Here is a 20,949-nt window from a genome sequence, read left to right as displayed (position 1 = left end):
TCCTTAGTAAAGTTACACCACAGTGCTCATTGTTGTACAAGTATTTTGTGCAGCCACTGACTCCACTGAACAATTTTGCCAATGAACTGTAATGGCTTTGAAACGAAATACACATCTTTTTCTCAAACGCAAACCATTCCTTAGAGATAAATAGTTTTGTGAACCGTGAAAATCACAGGATCAGGTAATTTGTGCTGATCAGACAGGCAATCAGTTGATTAGCTCCAATTAGTTTGGAGTTTGAGTTCTTAATTCTTCAGCCACCTGTTCTCTTCCTTTCAACACTTCCCATATGAAACTTCCTGAAAAGGAATACCTCAGGTGATATCACTGCATTTTGTGCAAGTATCTTCCTCCAGGAACTAAGCTATCACTTGTTACAAATATGGGAGAAAGGAAAATGAGAAAATTCATGTCCAAGAGTCCTTGGACACAGGAAACCTTCTTGGAGGAGCTGCAGTACAGTGAACCCTGGAGCAGCAGATGTTCTTGTTTGCACTGAGTAGAAAATATCCAACAAAATACTCTTTTAATCAGTTATTTTTCATCCCCTGAATTTGTCTGGTCATTAAAAAACAAAGCATTGTATTTAAAAATTTGCCCACATAGTTTTTGCCATGATTTGCATTCAGAAACAAACAGGGGTTTCGTTTTGATTGGACTTTCCTTATCATTGCCTGTCTCCCCAATGAAAACAATACCTGATTTCTGGAGGCAAAGATTCAGAGCTACAGCAGAGAAGTAAAAGCATGCAATGGCAGAGAAGCAGTAGGAGGTTGACATTCTTTACTCTTTCAGTACTTGAAATTAAGTGTCATTAATTAAAATTCTGCATGGATCTGCAGCTTACTGCCTTCCAGCTTGTCACCCAGTATGGCAGCACTGTACCCTTTAACTTATCACTTACTCCCAGAAAAGTTAAAAGGTCGCTTGAAAACTCTACAAGAAGAAACACAAAAAGAGGAATGGAAAAAATTAGACATGCTACTTTCAACATTACTCCTGTTTTAAGAGGAGACAGCCCAAAGCTTCTGCTGTTTGCCACCAACAAATGTAATTTTTTTAAAGCTCTGTGGGGAAATGGATGGACATTTCATTCTCAGGGGCAGAAAGCAGGTGCATGGTGCTATGGAATAGTAATGGTTATTAAGGGAATCTAGAGGCACAAGGACTGTATTCCCACTGAATAGAAATGTTTAGGTACTAATATAAAAATCACTCATTTATATAATTTTGCTTCAGGTCCTGGCAAATTCAGTTTGACAGAGGCTGAGATCTCCATCTCACAGGTGTGAGATGCCACCAGTTTCCTGCCTGGATACAACTTGCTTCACATCTCTCACTACATTCCCCACAACAGCCCTCAATCTTTTCCTTTTTTACCTGGAACAATTAGGACTGCTCTGATGCTCACAGCAAGCCTCCATGGAGCACCCTATTTTCAGCTGTGCTTACATACAGATGAGGATAAAAATAATTCAGGAGGGCAGGGTGATGAAGTGCTTCCTGAAAGAGATTCCAAACATTTATTTTGTTTTCACTGAACTGACCCCATTGACAAGTTTACCACACAGCTCTAATGCCTTAGTCATAAAAACATGCCTGCACAAGGAAGCCTCCTACACATGAGGACCACCAGCTGTTCAGAGACCCTTGATATCATAAACATCTGAGAACAGGGCAGCTGAAGAACAAATAAAAGCCTTTCAGCATCAGCTGAAGCATCAGTTGAGCACCTGTCTCTGCTCACTGCTCAAGCAAGCAAGCAAGCATGTGCTGGAGAGCTGTCAGGGAGCTGGCACTGTGTTTTTCCCTGTGCTTACAGATGTGGCAATGCTGCTGCTATATAAATGCTCAGTTGTGCCAGGTGTAATAAGGGTTATGCACTAAGTGTCCCCTGCAAAAAAGCATTGTTCTAAATCATGCATAAACCCTGCAGTAATTTTAATTATTGTAATTTTAAATATTGTAATATGTAATTTTTTTTTAAAATTGTAATACGTTTGTGCATTATCCAAAACGCTCCCTCTCAAAATACTGACTCCTCACAATAAATGATGGGCACACACAGAAAAATCCACATTTCTGACACCTTCAGGACCTTGAAATAGCTGTGATATTTGCACAGAAAAGAAACAAACCCATACACAGTTTTAAAAAGATCTGTGATTTGACCCAAAAGGAAGTTGTGTACTCTGAGAAGAACACTCTCTAAGAACTGCCAAGGGCTTCTGTATGAAAAAGTCATGAGGCCCAGTTCTTTCTTTCAGTGCCCATCAGGCTGCACAGCAGTACAATGTTTAGTCCCAGATATGGGTGTGTGCAGTGGCTTGTGCCAGTGGAAGGCACAGAAACACCCCACACCTAAAACTCCCATTCATGCTCCCAACAGGGAGGAAAAAGCATCCATCTCTCCTCCAGCATATACCCTCCAGACACAAACCAAATTCTGGAGAGGAGCAGAAACCCTCTTTGGATCCCACTCACTATCAGCTCTCCGAGTCCTGGAACAAAGCCCTGAAAGAAGCAGACAGTTCCTAATGCTACAACAGCATAAAATTGAATTTTATGCTTCATTAAATGCTTTTAGGTGTCTGAGAGCATCATCCAGACAAAGCTGAGGTACCACCTCCAACCCAGACATCCTTCTTCCTATTTCACCTTCCTCTAGGAAGGAAAGTAGGAAAGGGATGTAGAAATACAACTGTTTTCTGACTTCCTGCCAGAGAAATGCATGAGGGTGTTTCAAATGAGTTTTTTGGAAAAGATTTCCCTAGTTGTGGGAGGACTTGAAGGGAGATGAGTGATACCCTTGATTTCATTTCAGAAAAAACATATGCTAAATTGTAAGAATTAATTTTCCCAGCTAATATTTTGACATTTCTACAATATGGTCAAAATTAAAATGATAATAACTGTATTTGGCTTGTTTATCCTGAATGATGTCTGAATGTATAGTGGTGGGGGAAGTGCAGATATATTCATTAATGCAGATTTACATGAGATTATGTAGAAGCCATGAGATGCAGCTTAGTCTTCTTATACTTCTGAAGAGGAACCACAGACACACCCCTTGGCAGCACCCAGAGCTCAAGAGAGGGAGCAAATCCCTAATGGGAGGCTCTGCTTCAAACCTACAGCCATTTCATTCTCTTGTGCAGAATACCACCATCACTTCACTAAAGGAAGAATATTTTGGTCAAAATCAAACCTTTCCCTGTGACAAGTTAGAGGCTTTTTTTCATGTGTATGGGCATCCATGAATCTCCAGCTCTGATCCAGGCAGGATGGTGCAAAGGCACCAGGCCAGGGTTTGGGCTGGTGCTCTTACTGCTCTTTCATACAGGATTGTTTCAAATTATAGTTGTGTTTTACCCTCCTTGATTTATTAATTCTGCAGGTATCAGCTCTGCTAAGAGTATACTCACCTTTACTCAAACAAATAGCACGGTATTCCAGTGGTGTAAGTAGAAATAAAGCCACAGATTAAAAGTTAAAAAATCATAATATGACAAAGCAACTGCCAAAAATATTTCCATAACCACTGATTCTGTTCCTTCAGAAGTTGACAAAAGCACTGACATATATACTAAAGCTAATTCAAACATTATCTCAGCAATTTACCCTAATTTGAGAGAAGCTGCTTGGTTTCTCCAGGGGGCTGCTGAAGTGGCAAGTTTTGGACTTTACATCCTACAAGCCTTACTGGCACCAGGTATCATCTATTATTTCCCTCTCAGGAATCCATATATTAAAAAATTATCACTTATTCTTAGGAAGCCCTCAGGTCTGGCTGCCTGGGTTCACTCTGGATTTTTATTTATTGGACACATTTTAAAAGTTATTTTTAAAATAGTGATGTACAGGACCAAGGCCCATCCTAACACTGTCCAAAATAGCAACCCTGTCTCTGACAACCACAATCTGCTTTCTCTCTATTCTGCCCAATTGTCCAGATTTTGGGTATCAGCACTGCTAGATAAAAGTTGTGATCTGATGCCCACTCAATTTCTTTTTAGAGACTGTACTACTCATAAATCTACCCTATATCCACTCATAATTAGGTTGCAATTAAAACTCATAAATATATCATGTAGCTCACTTTCTTCAATTGGTTTGGTCCCTCAGGGCCCAAAGAAACAAGCAGCAGTAACAAAAATGTGTTTCCATTACTGATACGAGAAAACACAGATCTACCAACAAGATATCCATTGATGAAGAGAATGTCATGTATCACCATGCAGCCTGAAGGACTTTTCAACACTGACTGAACTTAAAGAAGAAAGAGAAATTAAATTCTACAAGTATTGAATTATAACTCCTGATTGGCACCCAGCTGCTGCTTACTTCAGATTATTAGGGAATATGACACATCCACAGTAATGCTCACATCCAGCTTCAGGTGAAAAGCAAAGGAGAAAAGGTTTCTCCAACAGGTGAGTAAAGGAAATGTGCATGTTGAGAGTTTTCATTCTTTGCTTTTTTGCAAGTTACTTCAAGATGTTATTACCAAAGATGTTGCATTCTTTCCTCTTTAATTCAGAGGTTACACAAATTTTCAGGCATCACCCCACACCCTCTCCTACCATACAAACAGCTGCAGCAAACCATTCTTTGGGTAAAACATATAAAACATACACTGAGAAACAACAGGTAGTTCAGATCATCGCAGCACGTTGTAAATGAAATTTTAAAATGGCAACTTTAAACAAACTACCCCCATGAGGGCATAAACACTGGTGGAAGCAGATTTTTAAAACTTCTGGCAGCAGCACATCTTATGAATGGAAAATATTTCCTTCTTTAGCAGACCACTTAGCAAAATCCTAGTACAGAACTTACGATAGCCAGGGCAATAAAATATATTTTTTGCATTCCATAAAGTTAAAATTAATTATTAAATCCAGGTAATTTTTTTAAAAAAAAAGTATTGAGTTCACTATCACTTCTGATTCAGTGTTTCAGGTAGATACTCCTGGATGGTTCACAGCCTAAAACAATTTTCATTTAAAAATTGCCTTAAATATGTCCCCTATTTCCCTGAGCTAGCATTTTCCTGCCTTTATGATAGTCTTAACATCTAATGCATAAAAGGAGATATTATTCTTCTCCTTTGTTTCCCCTAAGAAGTGTGACTTTTAGATAAGTCAGAGTCTTTTTAAAAACTCACAGACAGCTGAGTTGAAGGAGGCCTTTAAACTCGGTCAGAGCCTTTTAAAAGTCATTACCTTGAATTACAGAAAACCTGGCATGTTTTAGCTCAGTATCTTCGTGCTTTGAGTCCTGCCAGAATTCCTGAGCTCTGATGTGGACACACTCTGATCTGTGCTGCAATTTTAAACTCCACCAAAGCAGTGCAATGTCCCAGACCAAGGCTGGGCTGAGGGGCAGAGCACCCACATTGTTCCGTGTCCCTTTGCTCCCTGGGGTGTTATTGGAAAATTCCAGCTCTACAGAGATGGATCAATTGAGAGGTGTTTATTTATAAAGATTTTATTCCATTATTAGTCTTACTGAAGAGAGAAACATAAGAGATGTAAAATTCAGTGCCATTCTATCAGAAGCCAACTTCTTTCTTGGTTATAATACCTTATGAAAGTTTTTCAGCCTATTAGCTTTTTCCACACAGGGGTGCTAATGCTTCTAACACCAATCACCTAATATTATTTTACCCCATGTGATCTTGCTACAATGCATCTTTCACAGATCTAATTCTTAAAAATATCTTGTCTTTTTGCAAGGCCATCATTTGAAACTTTTCAAATCCCTCTCTATTGTCTTCTCTATTCTATGGCCTTCCTAAGTCAACACAACTTATCTTAGAATTTGCATACAGATGTACAAGGCTGTGTGAGCTTTTAGTCAGGCTTTGAGAATCCTTTACAAATCCATTTCTCACATTGTGTTATTTATTCTGGGGAGGTGCTGCCTCATCCCTGAGCCCAGCAGCTCCTGACACCAAGGTAGGGCAGGCAGGGACAAGGAGTGCAGGGACAAACTCAGCCAGGGTTTTGTGCACACAGGTTTTGTGTGAGAGATGTTGGATTGGAAGGAGCAGAGGTGAAGGAAATCCAAAGATCCATGATGGAATCCTGTCAGCTCCAGAGGTGAGAGATGATGTGCATCAGGCATGCAAGATCCAAAGCAAGCTGGGGCTAAGAGGAGCTCACCCACTGCCAGCACCCAGGTAATTCTGGCCACAGGGTAGAAAAATGCTCAGGACAAAATATCAGAGCTGAGAAAAACACACTAACATCTATTCTCTTTTCTCTTATGGCATGCAGGATATGCATCAGCTAACTCTTTTTATTTGTTTTAAAACCTGATAGCATCAGGAAGCAGATGCTGCTAACCTCAACTGGGTTGAGGTGTCCTTGTGCCTATGTAGTCCCAGTGAAATTAATTATTATTTTCAAAGAGCAAGGCACTTCTTTACAAAGAGAAGTTAGAATCTAAAACTAAGGAACTTTCAAATTTTGCATATGTGGACTCACATTATCTGCTGTGATATTGAAAGAAAAAAATTGTTTAACAGTGAGATTAATGAGAAAATGTGCTTTCCACAGACAACATAACCAGAGAGTGAAGGAGGTGACTGCTGACACTTTGCAGATGCATTACAAGGTAAAAAGTGCCTGGTGGAAGAAATACTGCATTGTGACAGTCAAAGCAGTACATCCTTTTAAGAATCCCCCAGGAAAATAATCTCTTTGCCATAAGGAATGCAGCAAACAGAAGATGATGATATGGTAATGATAGTGAGAATTACCAAGAAGGCAGAGCAACCTGCAGACTGAGTTAATACTTTGTCTCTAATCAAGGAGCTGAAGAATAATAGATGGTCCCAAAGCCCTGCAATTTAAAGCAAGCTGCACATTGTGGAATGTTTTCTGATAGCAATAGTTGACAAAGGGGCAGCAGAGGTCCACAGAAGCAAAAACTTTCTCTGTATTCAATGCCTTTCAGCATGGAAAATTAGGTGAGTTGATATATAATTTGGCATTTAATATACCATTTGAACATCATAAATGTAAGGCAATGTTGGCATTGGGGGGTGATAGTAGATAATGAAAGCAAAAATTACTCATAATAGAATGAAGCTAATTTGCACATCATTAATCTTCCTGCCCCATAATTTAAATGCATAATAACACTAGTCTCTCCCCATGTCTCAGCAGCAGCTGAATAACAGTGCTGTTCTGTAATCTTACATTATGTATTCAATTCTTTTGGAGGTAGGGCTGATAATACCAACAATTATTGAAATTGCTCAGTATTGCCTGAGCACAGCCCTGCTTGTGGCTGCTTTCAGAACCATGCCTCACTTTAGCCACCTAGATGGATGTTAGATGTCTTCCTTACAGAAGATTATGGGTTTTTCTGATTAAAACCTTCAGACAGGATAATTTACTTGCTCCAGAAAATGTGGGCTCGTGAACAGGAATGTGTTTTTCTCTGCTAATCTTTTTGAAAAGCTGCTACTTCCATGTGAGGGTGGCAGCTTGAAGAGGGCAGTAGGTGCTTTTCATGATCCCATATTGTTTTTGCCATCAGCAGAAGACTTGCAACATGAGAAATGAAAAATCACCAAAGCCTCAGCCTCATTTTGTCTCACAGAGTTGCCAGGGCTGAAGTGCCAACAAGCTCACCATCTGCTTGGTGCCACCAAGTGTGTTCCCACCTCAGGAAGGCTTCATGCCTGTTGGCGGAGGACAGCCAGGCTGGGTACATCCCAAATCTGAAATTTGGGATCTGGAGACTGGGTTGGGCTAGATAAGAATGAGACAATCAGTGGGAATAGGATTGTCCCTCTCTGCTCTGCGCTGGGGTGCCCTCACCTCGAGCTCTGGGGCAGTTTTGGGCGCCACGATGTAAAAAAGACATGGAACTGTTAGAGAGTTTCCAAAGGAGTCCATGGGTAGGGTGAAGGGTCTGGAGGGGAGGCCGTGTGAGGAGCAGCTGAGGGCACTTGGTCTGTTCAGCTGGAGGAGACTGAGGGCAGAGCTCACTGTGCTCTTCAACCCTCCTGAGGGAAAACTCTGATCCCTGCTCTGTGTGACGGGGACAGGACCTGGGAATGGCTGGAGCAGGATTAGGGAAGGTCAGGCTGGGTATCAGAGAAAGGTTCTTCCCCAGAAGGTGCTGGGCACTGCACAGGCTCCCCAGGGAATGGTCACAGCCCCAAGGCTGCCAGAGCTCCAGGAGGGTTTGGACAATGCTCTCAGAGATGCACAGGGTGGGATTGTTGGAGTGTCTGTGTGGGCCAGGGGCACTTAGTGATCCTTGTGGGTCCCTTCCAACTCAGCTGATTCTGTGATTCCACAGTTTGATTTTCTTTCCTTCAACTTCAGGTAACACACACAAACATACTGAAAGTCAGAGCATATCAAAGGCAGAGCAGCAGGCAGCCAACAGCTGGGATGTGTAAAATTGAAGGCTTAGAGGGGGGTCTGAATTCACTTCTCTTACACACACACATGAAGACACACTTTTAAAACACCTGACCACAGGCAGGTTTTTCAGAGGGTGTCTCAGAAGGACTCTGCCCACAGGGCACCCCTCATGGACAGTCCTCCTCCTCCTGCTTCCTCTGCCCCCATCTCTCTTTACTGCCTGCTGCTCACATTTCTTCTGAAACCAGAGCAATTAACTTTTTACATAGGGTCTCTATGACATTATTGCCAACGGTACTGTACATATTTTTAAATAAATGGCCTCTGCCCAGTGAACACATCAAAAACGAATACACACAGAGCCTAGCTTGATTCCAGTTGTGCTCAGTGTATCTGCAAGTCCAGATAGCCAAGCCTCAGGTGAGGATGTAATTAGTGATCACCCCAGAAAAGCTGTTTTTACCACATCAGGGATCAGATAGGAGCACACATGGGCAAGGAAAGCTATTTGTGCATTTTTGTTATTATTATATTATTGCCACTTAGTGGCCAGAGCTAGGTTTTCTATACACAGGATTGCTAGGCTTAACAAAAAACAAACAAACAAACAAAAAAGGAAACAAACAAAAAAAACACTGTACAAAAATTTTCAACAATAAAAAATGAATTTCCCATCAACCTGCACTGTTTCTTTCAGATAGGAAAAAAAGCTGTTTAATTTTATAGCAGTATAACTAAGTTAGAGATATTTTAAATGCCTTTAAGACTAACTAAATTTTTAAATAAAAGCATAATTCCCCACTAAGAAGTCAGCAAGTTTCATTTCAAAACCCATGAACATCAAATTCTTTCAAGTTTTGCCACAGAAAAGGCCAGAATCCATACATTGTACAAAATGTGGGAAAATGCTGACATGATGATGACAGGTTTCTGTAGTTTGCATGCAAAAGCCAGCATGTTAACTGAGCAAGCTTTCTAAACAATAGCACTCCCTGGCCTTGAAAATTTAGGATTTTTTGGTTTTAAATCTACTTTGTTGCATACATTGCTCTCTCCAATTAGTTAGAGCTTCCTGATGAACTCTGCTATTTCTAATAAAGGGTCTTCACTAGTTTGATTTTGAAGCAATTGATGATTTTTTAATGGAGAAAAGTTAAATGAGAAACTCCCAGGATGTAAAAAAAATAGACATTTTCAACAAAATTGCAAAAGAATAAGGCATTATATCTTGATGTCTCCATCAAAGGATCCTCTTCATCCTGCAGCACAGGTTTCTGATACTAAGACTTTCTTCTGTGCCTCAGGCAACTACAGACTCAGTGTGAAGGCAGGCAGGGAAAGAACAGCTAGATACAGCTCTAAAAGCTGAAGTTAAAAACCTCTTGCTTTCCTACCAAGTTGAATATCATTGCCACTCTTTGAACCTCCATAGCTCAACAGGCTCCACCTGTTCCAAAATTCCACTGCTTTCACAATTGTTATTCAGGGGAAAAAAAATTACCTTGATTTTAGATAGAAAATACCAATCTGAAGTATTTGTATGCATGTGTATGATAAAACACAATCATAAATAAATAAATAAATAACATTTAAAAATGCATGTTTGGTCACATACAAATTGCATAAAGGGCATACCATGGACTCAGGGTCCTGTTCACCGCAATTTCTAGATTAGGAATGGGGTCATCTGGATGGCTGTCAGGACTCAGAATGACTGCCATGCTGACCAAAAGTGTCTGAGATTTCTACTAGTCATTACAGCACTGTGGAGATCCTGAGAATTTAATGGCAGAAAAACCTGGGACTCCCAGGTTGAAGCTCCTTAGATTGTAATATTTGTCAGCATGCAAAAAACCATTTCATTCCTCCTTCACAGCCATCTGGAAGCAGATGTGAGTCAGAAAAGAGAGCCAAATTGAGATATTATTTCCATGGCACGTTTATAAATATTCAGCTCCATAAGACAGCAGATTCAGAGGGCACTCCAAAGAATTGTCCTCGTTCAGGCATAAGGCATCATTGTGGAAATATGCCTTTGGCTGTTACAGTAATTTCCCTGGATTACAACTGAGCATAGGCCAACAAGCTGGAAGGGTTCCATAGCATGGGAGTGAAGTGTTTGAGGCATCCAAAGCTGTGCTTTAGCACATGTTCCTGCCTAAATCTACTCAGGAGGGAGTCATTTTGGAGATGAAGTAGTCCTGCAGTGAGAGGAAGCAATCATTTGTTGAATATCAACAATACTTCTCTCTGTTATTCGAGTTACGTGGTAATTAGAAAGCTACAAACCAACAAAAAGTAATCTAAATGTAAACAATTTCTGATGTTACCTAGAAAAATCTCAAAAAATTCAGAAGTAGCAACTCTGATTGCTATCATCGTTTGGAAGGCCTTTAGGTTCATCTGATTACAACTAAGGAGGCAGGTGCATTTGGGGTTTTTTTTTACTATTTTACTGAAAATTATGAACGGAACTGGACAGAACTCAGTGCCTACACACTTGAGAGTGAGTAAGTTTTGAAAAAGACATTTTATTTAACCTCTTTCATTTTAGAGGCTGAGCACCAGAGAAAACAAGATCAAAAAGTAAGAGTTGGCTTTAGTTATGTCTGTATCCCTTTTACCTTTGCTTCTGCTAATGCTGTAGTCATTCAGTACAGAAGCCTGTTTCAAAGACATATTGGAGAAAATATGTATTTGGTGGAGAAATTTGATAAAGCACCAGGATTTGCTCAGATATAATAGGGGATTGTGATTTCAGACATATTTCAGACTCACTGTCAGGGTGATTTCTCTCTATAGAAGAGATTTATTCATCTATCGCACTAAGAAAACTAAAGAAATCCAGAATAGAAATTAGTAAAAGATTAATCCACTGAAATGTTTTGTTTTATAGCAATTCTGTTCACAAGGCCAGACTCACAACTTGTGAGCTTGACCAATACCATTAGTCTGGCGGAGAGCAACAAAGTCTTGCACAACCCAGATCCAGGACTATTATAGTTTATTGAATCAAGAGAAAATCAGTTTCTGGTTTGCAACACATAAATGCACTAAATATTATATTATTATAATAATATTTTATGAAAGTATTTTCAGATATAAATGCACTAAGAACATTAATATGTCACAACATATAGTGACACTATGTGCTACGTTCAACTATAAAAACATAATTACATATACAAACTTTAAAAAAAATATATATCCAGATATGGTAATTACAAATTTCATATCTTTAAAAATATTTCTATTATATTTTTGTTCTATTTTACTATTATATGTAGTCATTGAAAAGATTTACAGTACACATATGTAAACACTATATATATATGTATGTATATATATATATATATATATATATATATACATACATATATGTGAAATAAAAATCTAGATTCTAATTCAAGATTCTAATTTCAGATCAGATCCAACACAGGTGGTACAGTGCTGACTTAGATATTTCCTTTCCGAGGACAAGGAGAAACACCATCCATTGACTGATCTTGGGCATTGCCAAGAGATTGTGGACTCTCCCTCACCAGAGAGAGTCAAGGACCATCTGAACACAATCTCTTGCAATGCACAGCAGGAAGATCCTACTGGAGCAGCCTTGGACCAGATCATCCCACCGCTGTTCCTTTCAAACATTCTCTCCTCTGGGATTCTGCAATTGAGACCTTTCAACCAGATGACGCTCTGTAATGGCAAATGGACTCAAAGAACGTGGTGTGGGCAGTCACAGTGCTGGTGGTAATGGGACTCTCTCTCACACAGCCCCTGGCCACGGCCTCTTCTGCTACATCAGCTGAGACTCCTTGAGGGTGCTTTTGCTGCCACAGAAAGGTGTGGCAGCAATTGCCACTGCCAACTGAGCACTGCCTACTCCATGTCCTGCATGCTCAGGTCTGGGACACCTTCTTCCCATGATGTAGATTCTTCACGCAGAGCCCAGAGAGCAAAAACACCAGGTCAGAGTGTTTCTTCTTGCGTGCTCGTCGATCTTTGCTGCCAACCTGGTCACCTCTGGATGCAGTGATGAGGAGACTGTTGACACGACCCTGCTGCTGCTGGCACAGTGCTGCTTCCCTCTCTGTATCCCATATTCTGCCCTGTTCTGCCATGCACTGACAAGTTATTCTCTGCTTCAGGGTGCAAGCCCCTTGCAGAGTTCAGTATAGCAGAGAGCCTCTTTCAGTCTTCATTGTCAATGATCCTTCTGAGTGACCGGTACAGATCCACGTACTGACTCATGGCCTGGGAGTGGGCAATGGGATCCATCTCCAGGTCATGGAAGAGATTGTAATACGTGGCCATTTGGACATCTGGGGGCAAATGGATCACCCCAGGAAGCCTCCGGTTGCCCACAATGAAGTGATAAAGGCATCTCTCTTCCACACATGTGCGAAGGCTCTCGCTGATGTCCAGCAGCCGGCTCACGAAATCTCTCCTGCGCCACTGGGACTCCGGGATGACATTCAGGAGGTGCATGACAATGGTCTTGATGGTGTAGGTGGAAAAGCCTAAGCCCAGCTGCAGACGGATGAAGAACTGCAGGCATTTGAGGTGCAAGCTGCCATAGGGGGCCCGCCTGGTCATGTACTTGAGGAACTTCACCTCTGCCACGGCGTAGCTCTCCGGCCAGACTGTGCTGCACGTATAGGCTTCTCGAGGCTCGCTGCTCACAAAGACATCGGTGTCGTCTTGCCTCACCCCAAAGAGGATCTCAATGCGGAAGGTGTCCCTGCCGTTGGTCACCTGGAATTGGCAGGAGCGTTTGGAGGGCAGCATCACTAAACGCCAACAGTGGGACTGAAGCAAAGCCGGCCACACTGCTCTCACCAGCTGGTAGAACCAGCGGGCAGTTTTGTGCACGTCCAGGTAGGAGTCGCTGCACAGCGTGTCCACGAGGCTGGGATCCTGCTTTGCCCTCAGCTCCTCCTCGGGCTGGTGCAGGAAGCACAGCATGTCCTTCCCCCGCTGCGCCTCGCCGCAGGTGCACTCCTGCTGCACGCGCACGCGGAAGTTCCTGACGCGCCTCTGGCCTGCAGTGTCCAGCTCCAGGTGGAAGCTGTGCCCTCGGGGAGGAGTCATGGGTACCAGCACCTGGTACACCACATCCTGCTCACGGGGACTCCAACCTTCAAAGGCACTGCCCACCCCGATGGCTTCTTGCAGGACCGGGTAGAAGGTGTCGGACAGGACGCGTCGAAAGAACCTTGCAAAATCTTTCATGACATCGGTCGTCCACTGGCATCCTGACAGCAGGTCCTGCACAGGCCACTGGATGCGCTCCATTACCATTCTTCCAATATTATCCGCAAGGACATGCTCGTCGACTTCAACTCCAGCATGGACTTGTGCATGTGCAGCAACTTCCTGGGCATTGCCATCATCGTTGTTGTTTTCCTCCCCGTGCACATCATTGTCTCCATTGCCTTCGTCCCCTTCATTTCTATCATCCACTTGTGCATTTGCAGCACCTTCTTCATTTCCCTCCACAAATCTGCCCTCCTCTTCATTGACATGATCGTTCTCCTCTTCATGCTCCTGTCTTCTTCAGGCTCCTTTTCCTGCACATGTAGCACAGGGCCAAGAAAAGCAGCAGGAGCCCAGCAGCAGCCCATTGTTGCCCGAACCACAAGGCAGAGTAGACCAGGTCTCCCCAGTCCCAGACACCCTGCTTCAGGATCAGCCGCTCCACCTCCAGCTCCAGACGCATCCTCTCCTCTTCCTGGAGCTTTGCCCACGCCTCCATACGCTGACGGGTCGCATCATCTATTCCATCTCCCACAGGCTGTGGGAACTGGAATATGCTTTGCAAGAGCAAGAACCAGAAGATCCAGGAATCCATGGTCTGCAGGGGAATGGAGAGAAGGCCATGAGTGGCGCTGGGAGGGAGGCGGCTGGCACTGGGGACGGCAGGGACGCCAATGCCAGGGCTCTGGGGACAGGAAGGGCAGAGCCCCAGACAGCTGGCAAGCAGCGAGGCCTGTCCCACTGCCCCAGCAGCAGCAGCAGCAGCAGCAGGGTGCCCTGCCCAGGGCTCTCCCCCCATCAGGGGCAGTCCCTGCATGCAGGGGGAGAACCCAGCCCCGCGTGCAGCGTTTCTGTCCCAGCCCTTGTCCCCAGCCCTTGTCCCCAGCACGTGTGTACTCACCGCCTGCCCAAGCAAAACTGGGCCAGCGTTACCTGATGGGGCCTTTTATAGCTGCCCCACTGTGACATGTCCCCATGATGTCACACATGTGTCACAGAACACCAGAGCCAGGCCAGCCCCGCCCTTTGTGCCCATCCAGCTCAGCCAGTCAGGGGGGCCCGGGTGTAGTGGTTAAGGAAGCCTTTCAGTAAATGTTCTTCAGAGAACTTCTCTTGGTGTTTCTCTTCTCTTTCTCACCTGCCACCCCACATTGGCAATCTCATCAATATGCATGTTGGAAGGCACCTTTGAGGATAATTGTGTCTAAGCCTTGACTCCATGCTGAGCTGAAGTTATTGAGTTATTCAGCTGAGTCATTGAGGTTGGAGAAGACCCTGAAGATCACACAGTCCAGCCGCAAACTTTACACTGCCTGCTCCACCAACCAGCCCGGTCCCACAATGCCACATCCACGTGACTTTGGAATCTCTCTGAGGATGGTGATTCAACCATTTCCCTGGGCAGCTTGTTCCCAAGCTTGATATGCTTTATCCACAAGGAATGTTTCTGAGACATCCAATCTAAAACTCCGGTGGTGCAACTTGGGGTGATTTCTTCTGCTCATATTGTTGGTTTCCTGGGAGAATATAATGATCCTGGCCATGATTCATTGTCTCTCCAATAATCTTTAGAGTCCTATAAAATCACCGGGGTGTTGCTTTTCCTCTGTGGTAAACAGCCCACCTCCCTCAGCCCTCCTTCATCAGACATGTGCTCTGGACCATTCCACAGCTCCATTTCCCTTCTGTGCACACACTCAAGCACCTCCATGTATTTCTTGTTGTGCAGTGACCAAAAGTGAACGCAGCATTTGAGGCACAGCCTCACCACTGCCCTGCTGGGGAGGATAATCACCGTATTTTTCTGCTGGCATCACTGGCTCTGACAGAAGCTGGGATGCCATTGGCTTCTTGCCAATTGCCAGCCCCTCTTCCCCCAGCCTGTTGCACTGTGTGGGGTGGGAGAGACCAATGGGCAGGGCACAGCATTTTGCCTCCTTCTGTCTCATACAGCTGGACTTGACCCATCCACTACACCTGGCCAGATCCCTGAGTAGAGCCTTCCTATCCTCTGGCAGACCAAAAATCCTGCCCTACTCCTTTTAATTTGGATTTCAATCCGTGTCCTGACTTTCTCTGAAATTGTGCCGGGACGTCCGTGAGGATTTTGCTGACGTGAAGGCCACACTGTGAAGATGGGATCTGTGCAGCCAAGAAAGGCCCTCTTGTTCTGGGGCCTTCCATGGCACTGGCAGCACAAGTGAGAGCCTTCCTTGGCCTTTGTCATCAGCAAGGTCCCAGTTTAGGAAAACACTGAACTCCCTATGAGGTTAAAAACAAATGAAGGCACATGTCAAGCGGGCTGCTAGGTCAATGTGAGCTGGGCTGCTTCTGTTCTGCTTGAATTTTTGATAGGTTTGACTGGCACTTTCCAAGAGGGAATCCTTATTCCCACGCTGCACTCTCAAGGTTTTTCTACTCACAATTGCCATTCAACATCCATCAAGAAAAATAGTACCAGCAACAAGGTCTATCTCTGGAGCCATCCACAAAGTGTTGGGCACTCTCCTCTTCTCTGTGCACGGTCAGCATGGGGCAATAAAATTCACCTGAATAAACCTGTCCCTCTAAAAAGGACTGTTTCAATGCAAGATGTCTTTGCCTATGTTAATCAACTACAATTTGGCAGAAGGAAGGAAGGAAGGTCAGGCCTGACATCATTTTCTTCTCCTGGTAAAAAGGTCAGGTAACACAGTCAAATATCCCTGTGTCAAGAGCAGTGGAAATATTCCTGTAGGACAGGAGCTGTACTCCTATAGGACAGGAATTGACACAGAAAAAAGTGAGGACAACCCTATCCTGCTTTGGAAACCCTCGGCTAACATGGTTGAATATTTTTTTAACTACCTAGTTGCTTCTCCTCTCTAGGCTGTCTCAACTGAGGTACAAGGCTGCCTGCGAGGCATCCATGAAATCAGAGCAACAAGGTTTTGGGGAAAGGGGCTTGTTGATGGAGACAAGTTAGGCAAGCTAAATGTGCTGGCCATGGCCCCAGAAATACTAAAAGAAATCATAATGGCAAAATGCAGAAGGCCAAAGCAGGAATACCACTGGAGCAAATGGAACAGAACCAAGCAAAAGAACATGTTGATCAAATATGCGATAAAAACAGAGCACTGCTGCAGTTTGTCCCATGCAATGGCTCTGCCCCCTGTGCTGCAAACCTCTAGCTCAGAGCAACTCAACAGGCTGTGTCAGGAAACAATTCCCTCGTACCAGGATATAATACATACAAGTGTACGCATAGAGAATGTGTGTTTTGTAGTTTTATTCTGTGGTGAAATCCTCTAGGCAGGGGCTGTTCAGATGTGAAAAGCCCAGGAATAGGCTCAGGAAGTAGCAGGCAGGTGTTGGCATTGGGGCAACTTGGGAATTCTGTGTAATTTGGATAAATTGTATCTAGTGTCCCATGGCCTCTCCCTTCATTCAAGTAACACCTCAGGACTCCACTGTGTCTTCCCCAGACATAAAGCTCAGGTGTGGCGTTGGTTTCTCCGCACAGGGAGGTGCCCTAGTCCCTCGGGCCCAGTGCCAGGCTCTTCCCTGGTCTCTGAGCCATCCAGGAGCCGTGGCCTGGCTGCTGCACGGATCTGCCCGGCTCTCTCTCTGCCGGCCGCTCTGCAGAGCTCCCAGCTCCAGCTGGCAGGGCCTCAGCGCCCGCCCCGTGCCCTCCTGCCCCGACGGCCACAGCAGGCCCTGCTTGCTGCCCTCATGGTGGCCCTGCTGGCCCCAGGGCTCTGCAAGGGCTGCTGCGGGGGCACCTTCCTGCGGCCTTTCAGTCCCTGGCGGGCCCAGCACGGACCTGCCCGGGGCTGTGCACAAGGGCTGCAGGGCCAGCGCCAGCCCAGGGGCTGCCACTGACACAGGGCGGCCCCAGGCTGCAGATGGGGCAGCAGTTGTTGGCTCTGAGGCCGCTGAGGCCCTGGCCCACGCTGCCCACAGCAGCTGTGGCTGCCCCAGCCCTGGCACTGATCCCAGGGGCCGCCTTGGCCGGGGCTGGGAGCGACCCGGCCCAGCGCAAGCTGTCCCTGGCCTGGGCAGCAGGGCTGCAACCAGATCATTTGTAAGGAGCCTTCCAGCCCAGCCCTGCTGGGATTCTGTGATCACAGGGGCCAGGCCCAGCTGGGCCTGATTCCTCATGAGAACCACTCAGCCCTGGAGCCTTTGGCTCCGCTCAAGGACAATGTGCACCAGCCCAGGCTGCTCACAGTGTGTGAGATTAACCAGTATGGTAGAACTGGCTGAGATCAATAGAGTCGTGCACGACGCAGATTATTGAACATTATTGTTTATTGGAATAGGAGAAAAGCAGTTTCTGGCCTGCCATCCGTAAATTCACTTTCTAGCGAGCATCATTTTGTGTCTCCAACTGATAGAGACATGACCTATGGCTTTACTCGCACGTACAAAAATAATTTTGTAGGTGCAATATATCATCTCTATGCATTATATATGCTATGAATGTATCTATTTAATGAAAATTTTATTGATATAAATGCACCACTCATATATGTGACAGCAGACAATGACAACAAATACATGCAATATTTTTATTGTTTAAAGAAAACGACAAAGAGAACCCAAAACACTAACTTCTATCAGGTATCTTCTACAGTCCTACTTCTTCTAGTTTCTTCTACAGTCCTATCTATACAAATATTCAGGTTAGCTCCAATACAGATGTTGGAATGGTGACTTAGGTGTTTCCTTTTGGAGCACAAGGAGAAGCGTCATCCGTTGGCTGATCCTGGGCACAGTCTGTCCTCTTCTGCCAAGGGCCGGCAGGGTGTTCTCTGCTGCTGCATGGGGCGGGCACGCACAAGCATAACTCTGTGCAGGAGAGCCTCTTTCACTCCTCGTTGTCAATGATGCGTTTGAGCCACCAGTGCAGATCCTCGTACTGATTGATGGCCTGGGAGTGGGCCATGGGATCCGTCTCCAGGTCGTGGAAGAGGTTGTAATACGTGGCCGTTTGGACATCTGGGGGCAAACTGATCCCCCCACGAAGCCTCCGGTTGCCCACAATGAAATGGTTGAGGCGTCTCTCTTGCACACACGTGCGAAGGCCCTCGCTGATGTCCAGCAGCCGCCTCACAAAATGTCTCCTGCGCCACTGGGACTCCGGGACGACATTCAGGAGGTGCATGACGATGGTCTTCATGGTGTAGGTGGAGAAGCCTAAGCCCAGCTGCAGACGGGTGAAGAACTGCAGGCATCTGAGGTGCAAGCTGCCATAGGGGGCCCGCCTGGTCATGTACTTGAGGAACTTCACCTCTGCCACGGCGTAGCTCTCCGGCCAGACTGTGCTGCACGTATAGGCTTCTCGAGGCTCGCTGCTCACAAAGACATCGGTGTCGTCTTGCCTCACCCCAAAGAGGATCTCAATGCGGAAGGTGTCCCTGCCGTTGGTCACCTGGAATTGGCAGGAGCGTTTGGAGGGCAGCATCACTAAACGCCAACAGTGGGACTGAAGCAAAGCCGGCCACACTGCTCTCACCAGCTGGTAGAACCAGCGGGCAGTTTTGTGCACGTCCAGGTAGGAGTCGCTGCACAGCGTGTCCACGAGGCTGGGATCCTGCTTTGCCCTCAGCTCCTCCTCGGGCTGGTGCAGGAAGCACAGCATGTCCTTCCCCCGCTGCGCCTCGCCGCAGGTGCACTCCTGCTGCACGCGCACGCGGAAGTTCCTGACGCGCCTCTGGCCTGCAGTGTCCAGCTCCAGGTGGAAGCTGTGCCCTCGGGGAGGAGTCATGGGTACCAGCACCTGGTACACCACATCCTGCTCACGGGGACTCCAACCTTCAAAGGCACTGCCCACCCCGATGGCTTCTTGCAGGACCGGGTAGAAGGTGTCGGACAGGACGCGTCGAAAGAACCTTGCAAAGTCTTTCATGACATCGGTCGTCCACTGGCATCCTGACAGCAGGTCCTGCACAGGCCACTGGATGCGCTCCATTACCATTCTTCCAATATTATCCGCAAGGACATGCTCGTCGACTTCAACTCCAGCGTGGACTTGTGCATGTGCAGCAACTTCCTGGGCATTGCCATCATCGTTGTTGTTTTCCTCCCCGTGCACATCATTGTCTCCATTGCCTTCGTCCCCTTCATTTCTATCATCCACTTGTGCATTTGCAGCACCTTCTTCATTTCCCTCCACAAATCTGCCCTCCTCTTCATTGACATGATCGTTCTCCTCTTCATGCTCCTGTCTCCTCAGGCTCCTTTTCCTGCACATGTAGCACAGGGCCAAGAAAAGCAGCAGGAGCCCAGCAGCAGCCCATTGTTGCCCGAACCACAAGGCAGAGTAGACCAGGTCTCCCCAGTCCCAGACACCCTGCTTCAGGATCAGCCGCTCCACCTCCAGCTCCAGACGCATCCTCTCCTCTTCCTGGAGCTTTGCCCACGCCTCCATACGCTCACGGGTCGCATCATCTATTCCATCTCCCACAGGCTGTGGGAACTGGAATATGCTTTGCAAGAGCAAGAACCAGAAGATCCAGGAATCCATGGTCTGCAGGGGAATGGAGAGAAGGCCATGAGTGGCGCTGGGAGGGAGGCGGCTGGCACTGGGGACGGCAGGGACGCCAATGCCAGGGCTCTGGGGACAGGAAGGGCAGAGCCCCAGACAGCTGGCAAGCAGCGAGGCCTGTCCCACTGCCCCAGCAGCAGCAGCAGCAGCAGGGTGCCCTGCCCAGGGCTCTCCCCCCATCAGGGGCAGTCCCTGCATGCAGGGGGAGAACCCAGCCCCGCGTGCAGCGTTTCTGTCCCAGCCCTTGTCCCCAGCCCTTGTCCCCAGCACGTGTGTACTCACCGCCTGCCCAAGCAAAACTGGGCCAGCGTTACCTGATGGGGCCTTTTATAGCTGCCCCACTGTGACATGTCCCCATGATGTCACACATGTGTCACAGAACACCAGAGCCAGGCCAGCCCCGCCCTTTGTGCCCATCCAGCTCAGCCAGTCAGGGGGGCCCGGGTGTAGTGGTTAAGGAAGCCTTTCAGTAAATGTTCTTCAGAGAACTTCTCTTGGTGTTTCTCTTCTCTTTCTCACCTGCCACCCCACATTGGCAATCTCATCAATATGCATGTTGGAAGGCACCTTTGAGGATAATTGTGTCTAAGCCTTGACTCCATGCTGAGCTGAAGTTATTGAGTTATTCAGCTGAGTCATTGAGGTTGGAGAAGACCCTGAAGATCACACAGTCCAGCCGCAAACTGTACACTGCCTGCTCCACCAACCAGCCCGGTCCCACAATGCCACATCCACGTGACTTTGGAATCTCTCTGAGGATGGTGATTC

General features: G+C 46.0%; 2 protein-coding genes across 2 annotated transcripts; both read right to left on the bottom strand.

The window, feature by feature from the left end:
* Positions 1 to 12,361: 12,361 nt before the first annotated feature.
* On the bottom strand, positions 12,362 to 20,736 carry LOC306800772 (inositol 1,4,5-trisphosphate receptor-interacting protein-like 1; the record flags this gene model as incomplete). Its single annotated transcript, XM_079303099.1, has 3 exons — positions 12,362 to 12,555; positions 18,469 to 20,250; positions 20,701 to 20,736. 2 exons carry the CDS (start codon positions 20,734 to 20,736, stop codon positions 18,502 to 18,504), a joined length of 1,785 nt encoding a protein of 594 aa, XP_079159225.1. The 3' UTR covers positions 12,362 to 12,555; positions 18,469 to 18,501.
* LOC306800774 (inositol 1,4,5-trisphosphate receptor-interacting protein-like 1) lies at positions 12,583 to 14,826 on the bottom strand (the record flags this gene model as incomplete). The annotated part of the gene is made up of 3 exons (XM_079303101.1): positions 12,583 to 13,950; positions 14,027 to 14,337; positions 14,791 to 14,826. 3 exons carry the CDS (start codon positions 14,824 to 14,826, stop codon positions 12,588 to 12,590), a joined length of 1,710 nt encoding a protein of 569 aa, XP_079159227.1. The 3' UTR covers positions 12,583 to 12,587.
* Positions 20,737 to 20,949: the final 213 nt, after the last annotated feature.

Source organism: Erithacus rubecula (assembly GCF_903797595.1).
Source record: "Erithacus rubecula genome assembly, chromosome: 4".
Taxonomy (NCBI): domain Eukaryota; kingdom Metazoa; phylum Chordata; class Aves; order Passeriformes; family Muscicapidae; genus Erithacus; species Erithacus rubecula.
Note: the sequence above shows the minus strand (reverse complement) of the source record. Positions and strands in the feature narration are given on the sequence as shown.